Source organism: Myotis yumanensis, unplaced genomic scaffold (assembly GCF_028538775.1).
Source record: "Myotis yumanensis isolate MYYU_CA2020_CCGP unplaced genomic scaffold, mMyoYum1.0.hap1 SCAF_5, whole genome shotgun sequence".
In the NCBI taxonomy this organism is placed as follows: Eukaryota; Metazoa; Chordata; class Mammalia; order Chiroptera; family Vespertilionidae; genus Myotis; species Myotis yumanensis.
The window spans coordinates 38,945,934-38,963,880 of record NW_027223756.1 but is presented as its reverse complement, the minus strand read 5'-3'; the positions used below and the strand labels follow the sequence as shown (position 1 = coordinate 38,963,880).

The 17,947-nt window shown below is 36.8% G+C and overlaps 1 protein-coding gene across 2 annotated transcripts in view; it reads right to left on the bottom strand.

Annotated features, from left to right (window-relative positions):
• The window catches only part of BLTP1 (bridge-like lipid transfer protein family member 1), a 156,150-nt gene that overhangs the window by 76,150 nt on the left and 62,053 nt on the right, over positions 1–17,947 (bottom strand). For both annotated transcript variants that reach the window (XM_070415150.1, XM_070415151.1), the window contains exons 28-41: positions 16,988–17,246; positions 14,988–15,825; positions 12,563–12,633; positions 11,848–12,021; positions 10,568–10,688; positions 9,640–9,786; positions 9,199–9,326; positions 8,473–8,672; positions 5,968–6,165; positions 5,145–5,356; positions 2,893–3,044; positions 2,286–2,436; positions 1,967–2,119; positions 173–413 (exon numbers count right to left, since the gene is read on the bottom strand). In XM_070415150.1, coding sequence (XP_070271251.1) covers positions 173–413; positions 1,967–2,119; positions 2,286–2,436; positions 2,893–3,044; positions 5,145–5,356; positions 5,968–6,165; positions 8,473–8,672; positions 9,199–9,326; positions 9,640–9,786; positions 10,568–10,688; positions 11,848–12,021; positions 12,563–12,633; positions 14,988–15,825; positions 16,988–17,246 — 3,045 coding nt within the window. The remainder of the gene's footprint in view (positions 1–172; positions 414–1,966; positions 2,120–2,285; positions 2,437–2,892; positions 3,045–5,144; positions 5,357–5,967; positions 6,166–8,472; positions 8,673–9,198; positions 9,327–9,639; positions 9,787–10,567; positions 10,689–11,847; positions 12,022–12,562; positions 12,634–14,987; positions 15,826–16,987; positions 17,247–17,947) is intronic.

Sequence of the window (17,947 nt, the reverse complement as noted above, 5' to 3'; positions counted from 1 at the left end):
ATCTGTATGAGATTCCAACATTATTAGCATTTATTTGGACTAATACAAACCATACTTATATAATTAAACCATGACAATTGAAATATCAAATTTGGGACACAAATCATTAAAATTATCACATGTACTAGGTTACCAAGTGCATAATAACTAGCTAAAATATTTACAAAATTACCTGCATCAAATTCAAATTCTGCTCCATCAGCACTGGTATCACTTTGAAGACCACCTCCATTGTCCAGCCCAAAGCCATCTTCGTGTTCATGGTCCACAGCTGCTTGGGGCTTCACGGGCTGAGCTGGCCGATGTAAGTTGACTCCTTTAAAGGTTGGTGTCACCACAATGAACTTCATCCACTGCCTTGCCAGGGCAACTAACCCTTTCTTTAAGGTTACCAAGGCAGGAAGTCCATCACCCTGTAACAACAATGATGTGGTTAGAAGTCACCTTACTATATAATAACAGTTACCATTTAAGTGCTTTGCATATATTTATTCATTTAACTCTCATAACCCCCACTGGGAAATGAGGAAACCAGAATTTATATGTTAAGTAATTTGTCCAAGCTTACACAAGAAAGTCAGTATTTCGAGCTGACAACAGAACTCAATCTCTAAACACAAGGTTGCTTCTCCTGTCATTAACAGCACAGCAGCTCCAGGGAAATAAAACTAAATGCAGGTACAAGACTGGGGTTCTTCTGAAGAAGCATTCAATCCACTTTATCTTTTGCCAATTGAAGAATCAAATGTATTTTGAACAACCTGGAATATTCATTAAGCAAAAAGGGAATGAAATTATTCCCTCCAGAGATTATTTTTAGCATTAAAAATAATAAATTTCTGTAGGTAAATGCTGGATATAGCTGGATTTGTAACTGCTTTGAAAGTTAAATGTATTATTAACAATGATAAAATTTAGAATATATTTGATTTCACATGATTATGATTGTAAGAAAGAAAACTTGGCTCTTTTTCCTATTAGAGCCTTAGCCTGAGGAGAAAATATCCAACTCCTGTCCATCCCCTTTCCTACGATTCCCTGTGTTAGAAGAACCTCATTTACTTTCTGCACCCGCCCTTTCATTCCCAGGCTCAAGTGGTCCTTCTTCCTCTTAATGGAAAGCATACCTGGGCAGAGCACCCATGGAAATGAAGTCATTCTCTCTGTTCCCGTCTCTGCCTACGGCATCATGGGTAAGTTAGCCTCACATTGGGGACTCCCAGTCCTCAACTCTCAGGTGGCAGTAGAAACTAGAAACTCTACCAGCCTCAGGCCAAGTACCTTTTTTATATCCATGACTTACGGGAGATTCTGGCATTGGAGGTAAATAGGAGCTTGACTGGCCATTACCAATATGGATACATTGACCACTAATTTGGCTTCAGATTCTCATGTATTCTCTATTGACCAGAGCTTGGCAAGGAGAAGGAAGCTCCTCCAGTTCTACACCCCTAGGTATGTGTTACCTTCTGAAGTGCTTTTCAAGGGGCAGAGATAGTATATTTATTTTGTACAATTACATAATATCCCCCCATCACAAATGAGTCCTTATTTTATTAAACATTGCTATGATATTTGACTCTAGTGATTACTCTCTTACTTGCAACTCATTATACTTTGGCTTCCAGACATTCTTTCCTGGCTCTCCTTTCCCTCCTCAGCACTCTGTGTACCTCCATCCACCTTCCCCACCTATTTAATATTGGTATTCTTCTGGGATCCATCCTTGACCAGGTTCTTACTCAACCCTCCATCCCTAGAAGTCTCATCCACGTCAACAGCTTTTAACACCTTCATGTTGTCAACTCCCAAATCATTAATCTGAGCCTGCTGTTGTCTATGAGCCTGTATTTCTAACCATATTTCTCCTCTGGACTTCCCATATGCATCTCAAATCCTGCAGGTCAATGGTTCCTCAACAGAACAGAGGCTACTTCAGAGCTAACACATGGTTTCAGTCACTCACCATTGTAGCATCATCGATGGTGGTGTAATTTGCCTGGTGCAGGTAGTGGTGGAGTATATTACACAGTAAACAAGAAGGGTTTTCTTGGAGAAAGCGAGCCAGTTTTGTAAGTCTGTTGTATTTACTTCTTAGGGGAAAATGCATACTTTTATTCTGAAACAAAGCAAAGATAACAGGCTTACAATGATGTATTAAAGATAGTACAAATGAAAGGCATCCAGTCACTAAGTACTCACAAGTTAGATGTTTCCCAACAATGATAAATGGTCAGGATCGTCTTCAATAAATTCTGTATCTCCATGTATTGTTGAAGACTTACCTCTAGCGCTTCAGTCATGATGCATCCCATCACAGCACAGAGTCTCAGCGTTCCCTCTGTTTCCAATTTGTTCAAGGACGACTTGAGCTGGTCAACGGGAACGAGCCACGCACCCACCGCAGGGGTCGCAGTGCTTAAGAGGTTTAGCTGCCTTCAGATTTATTTTAGAAAATTATAAAAACGAGCGTCAAGATTTTATTTCAAATGATCTTCCATCTCTACTGTTCTTAGCAGCTATTTTATTTAGGCAAATTACTTTTCCTTTTGACCACCAGATAAATTATGAAGATATAACTTCATAATTCATGATATTCAGAGAACAGATAATAGAAAAGAAAAAATATTAAAAAGCTTATTAGAGGTGAAAAAAATAAGTTAATGGCAGGGTGACATGTGAAAGTAAAACTAAGCCCTAGAAAAGAAAAATGGTCAAACAAGCTGACAATAAGGTCAACAGAGAGTCTGAGGTAGGAAAGATGGGGAAGAGGTGGCAGCCCTCATATTAGATATATCCAAAAAGTAATTCAAAACATGCATGAAACAGAACTGCGTGCCATTTAAATAAAGAAACACCAAGCGACAGTAGTACACTTTTCAGACTTTTTACCTAGAAAATGCATGAGTGGGAGACCTCACGTTGGTGGGAGCTGCGAAACTAAACCAAATCTCCTGGATGGTCAGCTTCATGCTGCAGGAATCGGGAGGTGGCGGCATAAGAGGCACATCTTTCTTCAAATCATCAGATTCAACTCCTTCATCCTAAATAATAGAACACCCAAAACTTTTTGTTTAGGGGCATTAAGTTATTTTTTCTAGATGAGGAAAGTGAGAGAAAGAGGTAACTTGCCAGAAGCCACACAACTCTTGAGCAGAATGGGTGGTAGAATTAAGGTCTTCTGCTTCCTATTGCAATCAATTTCCTTTTCCATTTAACAGAATATTTCAAACTTCCAAATAAAGAGCCATAATAAATACTATTGTAACACATTTTCAAATAACACTCTACAAAAAATTCTTATGTTATCTTACATGTTATTATCTAAAGCTATATTGAGAAATGGGAATATCTTTTAGAGGTGTAATCACCAACCTTCAAAATGTAAGCAGGTAGTGCTCGCTTCTGCAGCACATATACTAAAATGTAGGCAGGTAAGAAGCATGATATTAAAAAAAAAAAAGTCTCCTGCCTTTTACATCTACTTAAAGTCTCTGGATTCAGTTTTAGATATCATTGGTCAAGATAAAGAAAAGACTGGCATTTTCTTGTGTGGTGATTAAGGAATGAATACACACAAAACACCTGTGTGTTCTAAGTGTTACAGAACAATGTGAACTATAGGCCCCAGTGATTTTAAAGTCAGCAGGCACTACATATAAGTCCACACTTCCTTATTTGCAATTCTAAAATACATGACATTCTGAAATAAGCCAGTCAGAGAAAGATAAGTACCACATGATCTCACTTATATGTGGAATCTAATGAACCAAATAAACTGAGGATCAAAAATAGACCCAGAGACATAGTAGCTTGAACAGACTGTTGAACCTCAGAGGGAAGCCAGGGGAAGGTGGGTGGGAAGAGATCAACCAATGAACTTGTATGCATATATGCATAACCTGTGGACACAGACAATGGGGTGGTGAGGGTCTGGGGGAGGAAGGTATGGAAGAGGGTTGGAAGAGGTTAATGGGGGGAAAAGGAGGACCTATGTCATATTTTCAACAATAAAGATTTAAAAAATAAAATCTAATATTTTTCTATAAATGTGGCATCAAAACCTGATCTGAACTGATGAGAAGCTATTTACCCCACACCTGGTATTTTTATTAAAATTGCTGGCTGCAGAAATATTTAAGTATTTCAAGATAAAGCTGCCTCAGATTCCATTAGGAGTCTATGTAACATATAGTACACATACATTACCAAGTTCTCACTGTGTGATAGACACTGAGTTAAGCCTTTCCTGTGTACTGTCTCCTCCAATCTTCACAACTTTAGAAGAGCAATGTCCTTACAATACTCCTTTACAGATGAAGAAACTCAGGAAAGGGAAAATAATTTGCCCCAGGTCACCAATCAGTGACACAACTCTTTAGTAATCTAGAATTTTAAATATTTTCATTATTGCTGTTCCTATACTCATCACTATGAAATTCTACCCTAATAAAAATAAATGAGTGACACTGAAGGTATTCTTCAGGACCCTAAATGAAACTGGCAGATATTGACAAAAATATTAAGAACTTACATGAAATATTACCAGTAACAAAACTAATTATTTAAAAAGTGATTCTGCTAAAATCATTCAAACAACATACAAACAAAGCCTGCTTTTTTGAAATTCTATTAATTCATTAATTCAGCAGATATTTTAAGTGCCTAATATGAACACAGTATTATGCTAGGTACTATGATAGATATAAACATATTTAGGCATTGGTGCCTACAAAAATTATACTCTAGTACAGTGGTTCTCAACCTTCCTAATGCCACAACCCTTTAATACAGTTCCTCATGTTGTGGTGACCCCCAATTTCATTGTTACAAATTGAATTAAAGCATAGTGATTAATCACAAAAACAATATGTAATTATGTATGTGTTTTCCGATGGTTTTAGGCTACCCCTGTGAAAGGGTCGTTCGACCCCCAAAGGGGTTGCGACCCACAGGTTGAGAACCGCTGCTCTAGTAGAAGTGTAATCATCAAAATGCCTTGACCTAAGCAAAATCCAAACTACAAAAAGACAAGCAAATATACTTCAGAAGTTAATTTTGAGTTGGTACGTCATTTTCTATGTTATGTTTCCAAAGCATTATTATTAGAAACCTGCTCATGTTTCCAAAGCATTATTACCAACCTGCTCATCGGAAACAGAATTTCCATTTAAATCTGAAGAAGGGCTTGTTCGATCACAAGGAAGATTATCATCAGAGACGTCGGTGTTATAGCCGCTGCCGGTCGGAGAATCAGAAGAATTATTGGATGTCAGCACTCCACCCCCTTCTGTGACACTAGCTTTGCCCATCGTTCCAAAAGTATTATACAAAACAGCACCGGACTGTCTTCCTCCTATATAAATACGAGAATGTATTTATTAAAACACTCGGTATCTCAGTGATGTACTCTACTGTATCCATAAAGATAAAAATTAAAATCTCACAAAGATCCTTTTTATTCTCACCAAAACCTGCCCTTATCTATAAATATACAACTACTATTATTATTATATAGGACTAAATCTAAAAGTCTTATACACAAGTCAGCCTTCATATTTTAATATATTACTCAATAACGTATAAGAAAACACACATAATTGTAAGTCAGACTCTGTCTCACTGAATAAAGGATTTGAAATATTTTCATCCTAAATGGTAAAGCTCTGCTAATCAAAAATCCAGTTTCCAAAGACACAAGCTTTCAAAAGCTGGGTGGCTTTGACTTGAGCCAAGACTGCTCTGCTCAGACACTGAGGTTTTTACATGTCTAGATGCTCTGCTAGTTTTGGATCACACAATGGAGGAATCGGGATGGGGCATCCACCCCTGGTAAATAATCCCAGCTACCACACTTTCAGCTTGAATTTGCTGATTCAGACTATTGAAAGTCATGAGTGTAAAGCATTTCAGCAACGTGGGGCCAATTTGTACCCACTTACGCAGAATTATTTTTTTAAAACCTACCTTTTATGGTTAAATTTTCAAGTCCACATTCAAACATTATCCAACCCCATTTTTCTTGGCTGGGACCCATTCGAGTTATATCCGGAATAGCTTGCTGGTCAGTCTCATCCACAAAAGTAAACTCATCCAGCTCTTCCAGAGTAAATAAGACTTTGGACTTCTCGAAGGGAATCGCAGTGATGGCACAGGTGCCGATATCTATCACCAAAAGAGAACAAAACCACCACTTTTAAAGATAAAGGTTTTATATATTTTTAAAACAAACAATGTAAACATTTGGCACAGTCTTTACGTTCAAAAGATATCTTAGTCAAAAAGAAAAATAAACAAATGAACCAACTCAAAAATAATGCTGCCTAACTTTGCACTGCTTACAAATTGCCAGAATCACATTGAAGTAAGGGGGGGGAAGATGAATCCAGAATTAACAAATAATTGCCTAAAGGCAGAATGGATTCATTTCTGAAAGATTATATGGTACTCTAAAAATCTAAAGCTAAAAAGCTTCTGCATAATTCAGCTTCATAATACACTATTTTTAAATACTTTCTCATCATTTTATAAAATAAAAAATTATTTTAATTATCCAGCTTTAGAAAAAACATTTTCTAATACAATAACAGCATTTACTAAAAAATGGCTTTATGCTAACATATCCTATATAACTACAATTCATCACAGTCATTGCAATATTTCACTGCTTACCAAATGCAATGTAGAAATGAACATCCCAAGTTCCTGGCATTTTTTTCTTACTTCTTACCTTACTTTTTAAAATTTCTCTGATTATAGTTAATGAATACAGAAAAACATAACAAAAAAGATTTAAAAAAAACACTGGTAAATTTATCATCCATAGATAACTGGCTTATTACATTCGGAGTAAGTTTCCTTCTAGCTATTTAGAGATCATTTTACAAACCCAGCTTTGTTCCCAATTTTTATGCAACAGTAACCATGATAATTTCAACTCATTAAAAATTATTATTGTTAAAATTATTTTAATAGCTATAAAATATTCCACCAAGAAAATACTATACTTTACATTTATATTTTATCTAATTCCATGAACTTATTCTGAAATATTGTATTATGTGAGGACTTAACTTGAATTTATACATTTTTTTTTTGATTAGGTAATACACTCACTTAAAGAGTACAAAGGGCCGGGGCCGGTTTGGCTCAGTGGATAGAGCGTCGGCCTGCGGACTGAAGGGTCCCGGGTTCGATTCCGGTCAGGGGCATGTACCTGGGTTGTGGGCACATCCCCAGTGGGAGATGTGCAGGAGGCAGCTGATCGATGTCTCTCGCATTGATGTTTCTAACTCTCTATCTCTCTCCCTTCCTCTCTGTAAAAAATCAATAAAATATATATTTAAAAAAAAAAAAAAAAAAAAGAGTACAAAGGGTTCACAGTAAAACCCCAAGACATACACTTTCCCTCCCTACAGGTAACATATGTCATTAGATTTATTGAGTATCTTTTCAAAGATATCTTATGTACCTATAAGCAAAGACATTTATTTTTTTTCCTACAACTTTACACAATGATCTCCTTAAAATTTCTTTAGGAGTTTTGTCTTTGGTAAGTTCTATCTGGGTAGTGTCCCTTTCAAAATTATATTTAGTTACTGCCTGCAGTCTATACAACACCAAAGTACAAACTGGCTAACAGTGCAAACTACAGAACTGAGGATAAATCTTTTTCTATACAAGCTGCTGTATTCTGCACCAGTGTTAGGACTACAGAACTCAGGGAGTCGGGAACAATCTCTTTCTCTGGAAAGCCTCAGCAGTTACACAGACCCAGAACACAGACAGCCGTTATGGAACCTTCAGAGCCTACATAATACAGTGAGCAAATTCAAGGAAATGACTTGCTCATTCGGGACTCGTCACCTATCCCAGATGGAGATTAGCATAGCAACCATATCAATTAAGACTAATAAACTCATTTCTTTCTGGATTGAATCTCTGACAATCTGAGATCACTTAGCCTCTAAATGAGCACAGGCACAGAGTTATGTCAAAAATATTGAAATGGTATGTGACGTGTCTAGTGTTCTCTCTTACTTCACCAGGAACTCTAAGAAGCATAGCCATGGCTATCACTCTTGTTGCTGCTGTATTTTACAGACTTGGTTATCTACTTTTGATATTGTAATTAATAATTTTCAATAAAGTTGTGCCAACAGAACAATTTAAAAAAGTAAGAAAGACTATAAAGACCAGACTCTCTAATGAGCAGCAGACATAATGAAGAAATCAGATGGGTTCCTAATTTGAGGCCATATCACTTTCTTCCCTATCAAAGTTTACCTTCTGTTCTATGTAGAATGTGAATAAGGAATAGTTAAATACTATGTGTTTAATATAGTGCAGAAAATACCTTTCTTTTAAACTACTACAAGTGTAGCAATATTCAAAGGAAAAGAATGTTTTCTTTTGCAAAATCCTCTTATATTTATACATGCCACAGAAAAAATATTTGTTGTAAAATCCTACCTTTTGTATCAAGACCCCTGAGTTGCCCATGAACTCGATGAATGTTTAACTTGGCAGCAATTTCTTTGCCTTTTTCTGCTCCGGTGTTTGATCTGAGAGATCCAGACGACTGTGGCTGCATTTTAGAGGCGTGGACATACCTATCAAACTGTGATGTCCGACCAGGTTCAGTGTTGTTTGAAATCTCTTCAACCACACCTCTTCACAGAAAAGAGAGAGAGTATGATTAACATTTAAACATTTAAACAGTTCAGGAACAACATTTAATTAATAAGTGGCTTAAAAAAAAACATTCCAGCCTGGCCAGTATGGCTCAATGATTGAACATCAACTTATGAACTAGGAGGTCATGGTTCGGTTCCCGGTCAGGGCACATGCCCAGGTTTCGGGTTTGATCCCCAGTAGGGGGTGTGGAGGAGGCAGCCTACCAAAGATTCTCATCATTGATATTTCTAGCCCTCTCTCCCTCTCCCTTTCTTTCTCTGAAATCAATAAAAAACATTTTTTAAAAACCGAAACATTCCACTGCTTTAATTAAACCAATATTCATAACAAATTCTTCAGTTTACTAAAATATAGTATGAATAAAAACAGTACAAACTTTCAAATACCTACAAAACAAGATTTGAAATTCCAATACCAGTTTTATGTATTAAGAAGATTATTAAGGCCTGCTTTTCCATTCAGCAAGATAATCATGGCTCAAATTAATGAAATCTTTTTTACCTGTTCATACGAACTTGTGTAGCAATTCTGTCAAAACACAATGCAACCAGAGACATGTGAGTCATGCTTCTACTGGAAGCTGTACTTGGAGATTCTTCCACTGAGGCTTGTAACAAACATAAGTTTACCTAACACAGAAAATGGCATAAATGTCATTGAAAAGTAAAAATTATCAAATATAAGATACAATTAAATAGGCAAAGCTACTATTAGGAATAGTGTATCTAAGTGTCTGAGAGTTATGAAGACAAAGCTTACAAATATAGAATCTCATAAATAATCGTAATTAAATTCTTACTGGATGAATCTAGTATAACTTGCCCAATATTCTACTTAAGTAAACTTATTTACATTACGTTAATTTTTACATTCAGTCATCGAGGGAATAAAATACATGTCCTCTTCTTTCAGAAAATTTTTTTAAAAATATTAAATTGTTACCTTTGGTATGCTGACATTAGCTTGAAGACCTTTAATTGTCACATTATCTTGTTTCATGATAAGATCTGTCTGTGCTTGTCCTTGGTTAGTCATTCCTATGGTAGTGTGCTCAGTTTTTGTTCCTCTAACATCTTGTTTGGAAGATAACTAAAAAGAGTGCAAGTAGAATTATTATTTCACAAACATTTCATAATTTCCACATCATCTGCAACAGCGACCTGCTCATTCACTCTGCTCTTTATGCCCATGGGTATGCCAGCTGCCATTGGGTTAGCACCACTAGTCTTAAAATTCAAACAGGTTGGCAGCTTCAGTATATATTTTGAATAAGTGGATCACTAAAAACAATCAGCCTCACTTGCACTTTGCCTGGCCCTGGTCCAAATATGACCCAGATAAATTTGAAAGTCAAGTGGAGAGTCACCAAAAGAGCACCAGGAAGTGACTACTAAGAAATGGCTTCGCGCTTGGACCATGGCATAAATGGAATACGACACACCAGAGGGCAGTGACTTGGCTCACTGAGGTGAACAAAAATAATCTCAAAAATATTAGGAGACAAGTTATCTAATCATAGAGGAAAGTCAAAATAATATGCAGCTTGCTTTCTTAGAAAACAAATGCACCAGTCCTAGAGAGCACTTGTTCACTTGGGACCAACACTCTTTAGGAAAGGCCTGAAATTAAGCTACTTTCTGAAATAAAAAAAAAAATAAAGCCACATTTTAATAAATAGTTGACTACTATTTAATCTATAGCATAGTTCTATATGGAGCCACTGACATATAAAGACTGTTTAGAAATGTCCATGTGTTCCAATTTAAATAACTAATAAAAATTTAATACATTCCATTTTTTCAAGTTTGAATATTATATGCACATGAAGAATATTCAGTTTGCCATACTTTACTGGATAAAAAATTCTTACATTTTCTGAGAAGGTAGTCCTGCTATTTTGCATAGCTTCCCTGAGGACCTTGGCATGAAGGTCATCCACAATTGCAGCTGGATGGCGGATGTGAGCATAATGAACCATCGCTTCGATATACCTGCAGGAGGAGAAACAGAAATGAGAAACTTTAGTTTATTGACTCTGTTCCATTACATTACATTCTAGAGTTTATTCATGTTCGTTTTGTCTCCCTAAATAAACTAGATAATAGTAATATCAAACATAATAATTAGGTACTGGGTATGTGATCATTTTATGCTCATCAGCCCAAAAGCAAAAAAAATGAAAACTATAATGCAATATAATTCTTATAATATTGCAATATAACTATCTGGACTGAAAAGTAACAAATGATAACTAAGTGAAACAGACATTTTTAAACATATCTTCATTTTTGTTCAATCAAATAGCCATCATCAACATTCTTCTTTATGAACATACTAGAGGCCTGGTACACTAAATTCGTGCTTGGGAGGGGGTTCCCTCATCCGGGACCTCTCGGGGGATATCGGGCCTAAATCAGCAGTCGGATATCCCTCTCACAATCCAGGATGCTGCATGCACCAATGACCATACTTTTCATACAGGTCAAAGGCATCTTGCTATTGTATGGGCAACTACATTTTTTTGCCCTGATTAATAAAAGTAGTACATAACATGATTCTTCTGAGGCAGTAGTACCATTTCCCCCATCTTATGGGTGGAAAAACTAAAGCAGAGAGAATTGGCTTTGTCACACAGTTATAACTGTCAGAATCAGGGCTGACCACAAAATGTGCAAGCCAGAGTCCATGCATGTCATCGCTGCATCATCCTGTTTTTTTCAGTGTTAGAGTAGCCTTAATTTTTAAATCTAAGAGACTGTTCCCAATATATAGGATAGGGTCCCTAGGCCTGGCTGGCAATCAGGGCCATCTGTGGGGCAACCAGTAGGCAGGGCCGTTGGGGGGCCCCCACTGGCACCCACCTTGGCTGGCGACCTGGCACTGCCTGCGCGCCGGCCCCGCCCTCCCCACCCCCCATCCCCGATTGCCACAGCCGGTCATCTCCCTCTTGGGGGGGGGGGGGGCGCGGAGGGCGCAGGTGGGGCAGTGCACTTCATAGCGAGCAGTCGGTCATTCTGCTGATTGTTCCACCATTTGGTCGATTTGCATATTAGGATTTTATCATATAGGATATCACATACACTAATCATAATATAACATACATTTGTCATTTTATCAAATAATAGTTATAGTTTTAGACAAAATCAATACCTGTCTAAAGCTTCAGCCACCAGGGGAGTCAGAACAATGTCAATAGTTCCTTTGACCTCAACTATGGCTGTTGTCCTGGTCTGAGAGATGGGCTGATCCAGGGTCCACTCTTCCTTCACTGTTTCATCATCTGTGCTGTCAACGGCTCTCTTTTCCAAAGGAGTATATGGTGTTCTGTACAATGTAACCAGCAAAGTACATATTACAAAGACTATGAAAAATAGCAGGAGTTGGAGCTTCCTTAAGATGAGTGACTGCTTAAACCTACATTTATTTCAACTGAAAATTTCATGGGACTAGACTAGACATTTCATCTCCCAAATACTTTTCAAAGACAGAACATTGAGGTACTAAAGTAAAAACTGATCAAAGATGGTTAATATATCAAGTGTGTGTGTGGGGGGGGTGGGGGGGGCTGTATTATATTTACTTGATGGAGCTTTTCCAAACATGAAAACTTCAGTTCTGAATTCTTACTAGTTTCCAGTCTTGTTATGCCAGTGATGGCTTGCATAGTATGCTAAAAGAAATGCCACTGATTGCTTATAATGTAGGCAAAGCCATCACAGACAAACAGCTGAATTATTTGTGGTAATTTATTCATAAAATAAAGTCTATAGTCAATTAAAGAATGGTTATTCTTTAGAATAAACTTTATGTGTCTTATAATCAAGAAAAACACTGTAGTCTTTAAAAGTATATAATTTTTACTTACTTTGAAGTTGATCCCGAAAGTTGCATTCCTCTGTCTAGTAAAGAATTAGCTGTGAGCCCCTGTTTGATAACCTAGAATATAAAATTTTGCTTATAGAGTAGAATTTTAATATTAATTATCCTCTAATTTTATGCTATAGACCAATTATTTGTGAATATCCAGATTACCTTGTTAATATGATTTTCACAGATATGCTATAAATATTTCACAGACAAATTGAAAAAATCATAGAAAATATTTGACAATTTCATTTTCAGTTTATTCAGACAAATGGCAGGGCTGTAGAACTCAGCAATGAGAGTAAAAGACTATCCAACAAGACTTAAATGGGAGTGCTTCCAACTCTGTCTTCTGGTGCACCATTTACACTAAGCTTAACTTTAAGCTAATTTTAGAGTCTTCCTGGCAAAATCAACTTTCAAATGGGAAAGAATCCCATAGAAACATTATATTATAGAAAAAGCTGGATTGTAATATCAATGAAAGGTAAATAATATAAACAATACACTTGAACAACCAAACTGAACCCTTTTAAATGTTAGCTATTTACTTAGATTTAATGGAGAAAAATAACTTTCTTACTTCCTATGTTCTATTTTTAAAGTGATCTAAAGATATGAATTACTTGGCTTATTTTCTCCAGACTGCCTAGTCAAATCTAAAAGATTTATTGGCCGAAACCGGTTTGGCTCAGTGGATAGAGCGTCGGCGTGCGGACTGAAAGGTCTCAGGTTCGATTCCGGTCAAGGGCATGTACCTGGGTTGCGGGCACATCCCCAGTTGGAGATGTGCAGGAGGCAGCTGATCGATGTTTCTAACTCTCTATCTCTCTCCCTTTCTCTCTGTAAAAAATCAATAAAATATATTTTTTAAAAAAAATTAAATAAAAAAATAAAAGATTTATTGAAAATACTAAAATAATTCTAATCTCTCAGGTACTATTCTGCACAGCAAGTACCATTCAGTTTTATACTGGAAAATTCATAAACCAACATATTTTTCACATGGAATAAAGAGAACATTTTGAAATCTTAGCATGAGCAATTTATCTTGGCAAGAAGAGAAACGGGCACAACCTTAAAACCAAAACTTTGTAACTGTTACTAATGTTTCTATTTCCTTCAATATATATTGCACACACATACATATATCTCAATATCTGTAAGGATATTCAACTCCATTATCACATTTCCAACATTACTTAAGCCCAAACCTGTCATCTCTTGCACAGACTGCTGCCACAGTCTCCTAAGTAAATGGTCACCCCATTTCCTCTCTTGCTTAATGACAATTCAGTTCCACTTAGTAGCAGTTCCACAAACTACACATCACATCACATTTCCTTAGAGCTCTTGCAAGTTTCTCAATGAAACTAAAATAAAATTCTAACTACTGATACCTGCTCTGTCACCTTTACTCAAGTGTACAGCTCATCAGGAGCAGATCCCTGCTACCTCTCCAGGTCTCAAGCAAACTAACTTCTTTCCTTCCTTAGCAATTCAGCGAGGCTGATCCCTGTTCCCTGAATGTAATTGCCCTAGGTTTTCTAATCCTCCACTATTCCTTATCCTTTAAGTTTCAGTTTAAATATTACCTCAGTTTAAGTGTTGTCTTGTCAGTACAATCTATTATTTTCCATCCCAGTATTCTTTGATTATCTTCATAAGACTCTTCTCAATTTGTAATCATATACTTATCCATTTATCTATTAACTGTGTCTCTGTCCCCTAAACTATAAGCTCCACAGTTTCCTTCATTATGTGTTGGGCACATGGTGGTAAATAATATATGAATTAAGAATGAATACATTAAAACACTTTAAATAAATGCATATGTATATGTAACCAGTTCCATAAGATTCCATATGCTTAATTTTGGTCTAAACCCATAAAAAATTCTCTTATAAATGTATTAACTTTATAAAATAGTTTTCATATTGACTATTGTTACTACATTTACTTTAACTTATTTTTAACTCTTCTTTAAAAAGCCATTTACAGAATACACTACAGAAGTGGCCAATAGCCAGTCATACTAAATTATAAGACATCAAATTTCAAGTGAATGGAACTGAATTTGCAAGAGAAGCAGTTATGGATTAGAACACCAACTATCAAAAAACAATTTCAAAATTTATTTTTAAGAGACAGAAAATACGGATTCACAGACTTGATCCTAATCTTAAGAGTACAGTGTATATAGAAACTATTACATTTATTGACTAACATTGTGACTATCAAATCTAACTATTCCTCAATTTTATATACTTCACTTTATAATTCCCACCACTAACCCTGAGACCTACTATTATACATGAAGCCTTGATTTCAGAAAGGTAGCTAAAATGACTAATTGTGAAAACAACTTCAAAATCCATTTTTCTAAATAAATATATCAGTGTAAAAACTAATGATTTGATTTATACCTTAAAAGTTGGAACAGATAACTGTTCACACGATGATGAACTTTCTTCACTGGTTGGTGTATCCAGATCAAGGGGTCGATGGAGGGAGGACTTGGAGGTCCTTTTGTGGGTTGGGTGCTTCACTGACCAGTTAACCACCTGGAACTGAGTAAGGTAAGTCTGATAGCAACTCATCACTGGTTGCTGAGAAGTGATCTGCTCACTCTCTACTGTTTTCTCACCCTCTACAATATACAGATGTTCTATAACATCATCTTCGCCACCTAGTGCAGAAACGAATGAAGCCTGGGAAGGGTGAGTTTTGAATGGCAGAGTTCGGGGATCCTGAATGCTTTCTCCGTGGCCAGTGAGTGGTCCCTCGATACTGTGGTATATGGAACCCCTACTGTAGTCAATCTGCTGGGTCTGCTTTTTCTTCTTTTTTCTACCTGGATAGGTCCCAGGGCCTTCGTCACTGCTAATAGGCTCAAATTCTTCAGCGGCAGAAAAGTAGGCTTCACTGTCAGCCATTGACATGCTGGAATCCATTGATCGATATTGATGGAATGAATTAGAGTCTGCTGATGGTGTGTATGGAAAGGAACCGAAACTTCTTCTCTGCTTTGGTGAGTCCAGTACATTCTCATCACTTCGGGAGACATCACTACTAAACTGGACTCCAACTGTGACTGGCTGCTTGTCCCCATAGAAAGCTGCAGTCAGGCTCTTGGTACTTCCAAGTCGGGTGGAACATACAGAGGCTTGTCGTTTCAAGGGAGACCGCAGAGGGGATTGACCTACTGACTTATCCTGAGTATTAGGAGACACGGGGCTATTTCCTGAAATTTCTGTAGGAACACTAAAATAGAAAACAAAGCTATTACCTTTACTGTATTATCATATCATTTACTCTAAATATAAAGAAAAGTAATTATAAAATCCTTTTAGTCATTTTAATCATTTATTTTACAAACAAATGAAGAAAATCTAAAATTTTACAATAAGAAAGTCATACAAAGTAACAAAACAATGTGTTCATATCCCATATAGTTCCCAAAAATGAGGAAGCTTAAAACAAAAACAACAACAAAACTTAAAGAAACCCATGAATATTATCTATCCATAATCCATGAAAATTAATCTATTCATTAGGTGGTGTTATTTTTTTCATATCCTTTAAAAGCTTGTCCAAGAAAATGCACCAGAGACCTTTGATTAACTAAGAGAACTTAAAGGAAAGAAAAAAGTCACAGATAACCCTAATACTTCTAACTTTGGCAACTGATGTAGAGGTGCCATTTACTGAAGCAAAGCAAGCTGACCATGACAGGCACAAGGTCATATGCCAAGCTTGAGGTCACTGTGTAACATCCAAGCAGATATATCAAGAAGGTAACTGGGCTTAGAGAGACAAAGGTTTTGCCTGGAGCTTAAAGATGTGAGCTACAGATCATAATTGAAGCCAAACAGAGACCATCTGGGGAGACAGTATGGAGAATGGAGAAAAGGGCACAGAGTTTTGAGGGACAGCAACATTTCATAAATGGCCACTGTAAGAGGAAGAAAAAGAAGGGAGAAAAAAATGGAAGACGTGGAAACAGAGCCTGAGAAGGACTAGCTGAGGGGAAGGGGGAGAACCTAAAATGTGCCATCAAGTCAAGAGGAAAGTATGTTTCAAGAAATGAGGAGTCAACCATTATAGAAAGAGGAGGACAAAAAAAATATTCACCAGTCTAGGATAATGCCCAAAGGTTAACAGAGTTCACTCTGAGAGGTCAAATAACAAGAAATATTTATTATCATTATACTTTTCTGTATTTTCCTAATACCTGTAATGAATACATATGTACTACTTTTATAATCAAAGAGACAACAGCAAATGGACATTTAAAAACATGTTCAAGAGGAGAAAAACATTTTCTACGGTGGGTGAGGTGAGAGGAAAGTAGTTTTTCTGGTCACAATTTGAAGCAATTATAATCCTATTGTGAGCAGGTTCCCGCATCTACTTGGTAACTGACCTCACTGGGCCGTCATCTCTTTTCATTCCATGCAGGAATTCCTTCTGAGGCATGGGGTCATCAGCCACAGAAGAGGGGCTTTCCTTGTCCGCAGCTAGTAAAGGTTGGGCCGCACTGGAGCTGCTGTTGTCATCTGAGGACGAGGACGAGCTGTGACAGCGCATGGGGACCTGCAGGCTCAGGTGCTGAGTCTTCCTCTCCACTTCCATTCCTCCTGATTTGTTCTCCCATTCTTTCCTCTTCATGCTGTTCACATGACCTACACCAACCAACAAAAGCAAGTTATGTGAACATAGTAATTTCAAGAGCAATTTATGAATAACATGGCAACTTAATTCAATTTCTTGTTTTGAAGTATAATCATTTTTTAAAAGCACAAGTATATAATTTCATAAAGCAAAGTATCTACCTAAGTGTGGATCCAGAATCCACAGACAGTGAATTTTTGTCTTCTTTTTTTTTAACTTTTATTTGGAAAATTTTCAAACTTACAGAAAACTTTCAAGAATAAGCACAAAGCCACCACATATCTTTTACTTGGAATTTCCCAAACACTTTGCCCCATTTACTCTATTTACATAATACTTTTTGAACCCTTGGAGAGAAATTTGCAGACATTGTGGTCTTTTACCCTAGATATTCAAGGGCTTACTTCCTAAGGATAATGCATAACCCCCATATAGTTACTGACTTAACAATTTAGTATTTATAGAGATTACTACCACATGCTTTCTAATTTTCTCAGCTAAACCAATAAGGACTTTTAGAGCATTCTGTCCCCTCCAGTATAGGATCCAATCTAGGATCATACATGATTGCATTTGGTTATCACGTTTTCTTTGATCAGGAACACATCCTCAGGTCTGTGATAAGAGCCCTATGAGATTACGTGATGGGAAGGGGCTGATTCTAGCTTCTGCTCAGGCATGTACGTGGCTATAGACTTCACGCACCTTAGTC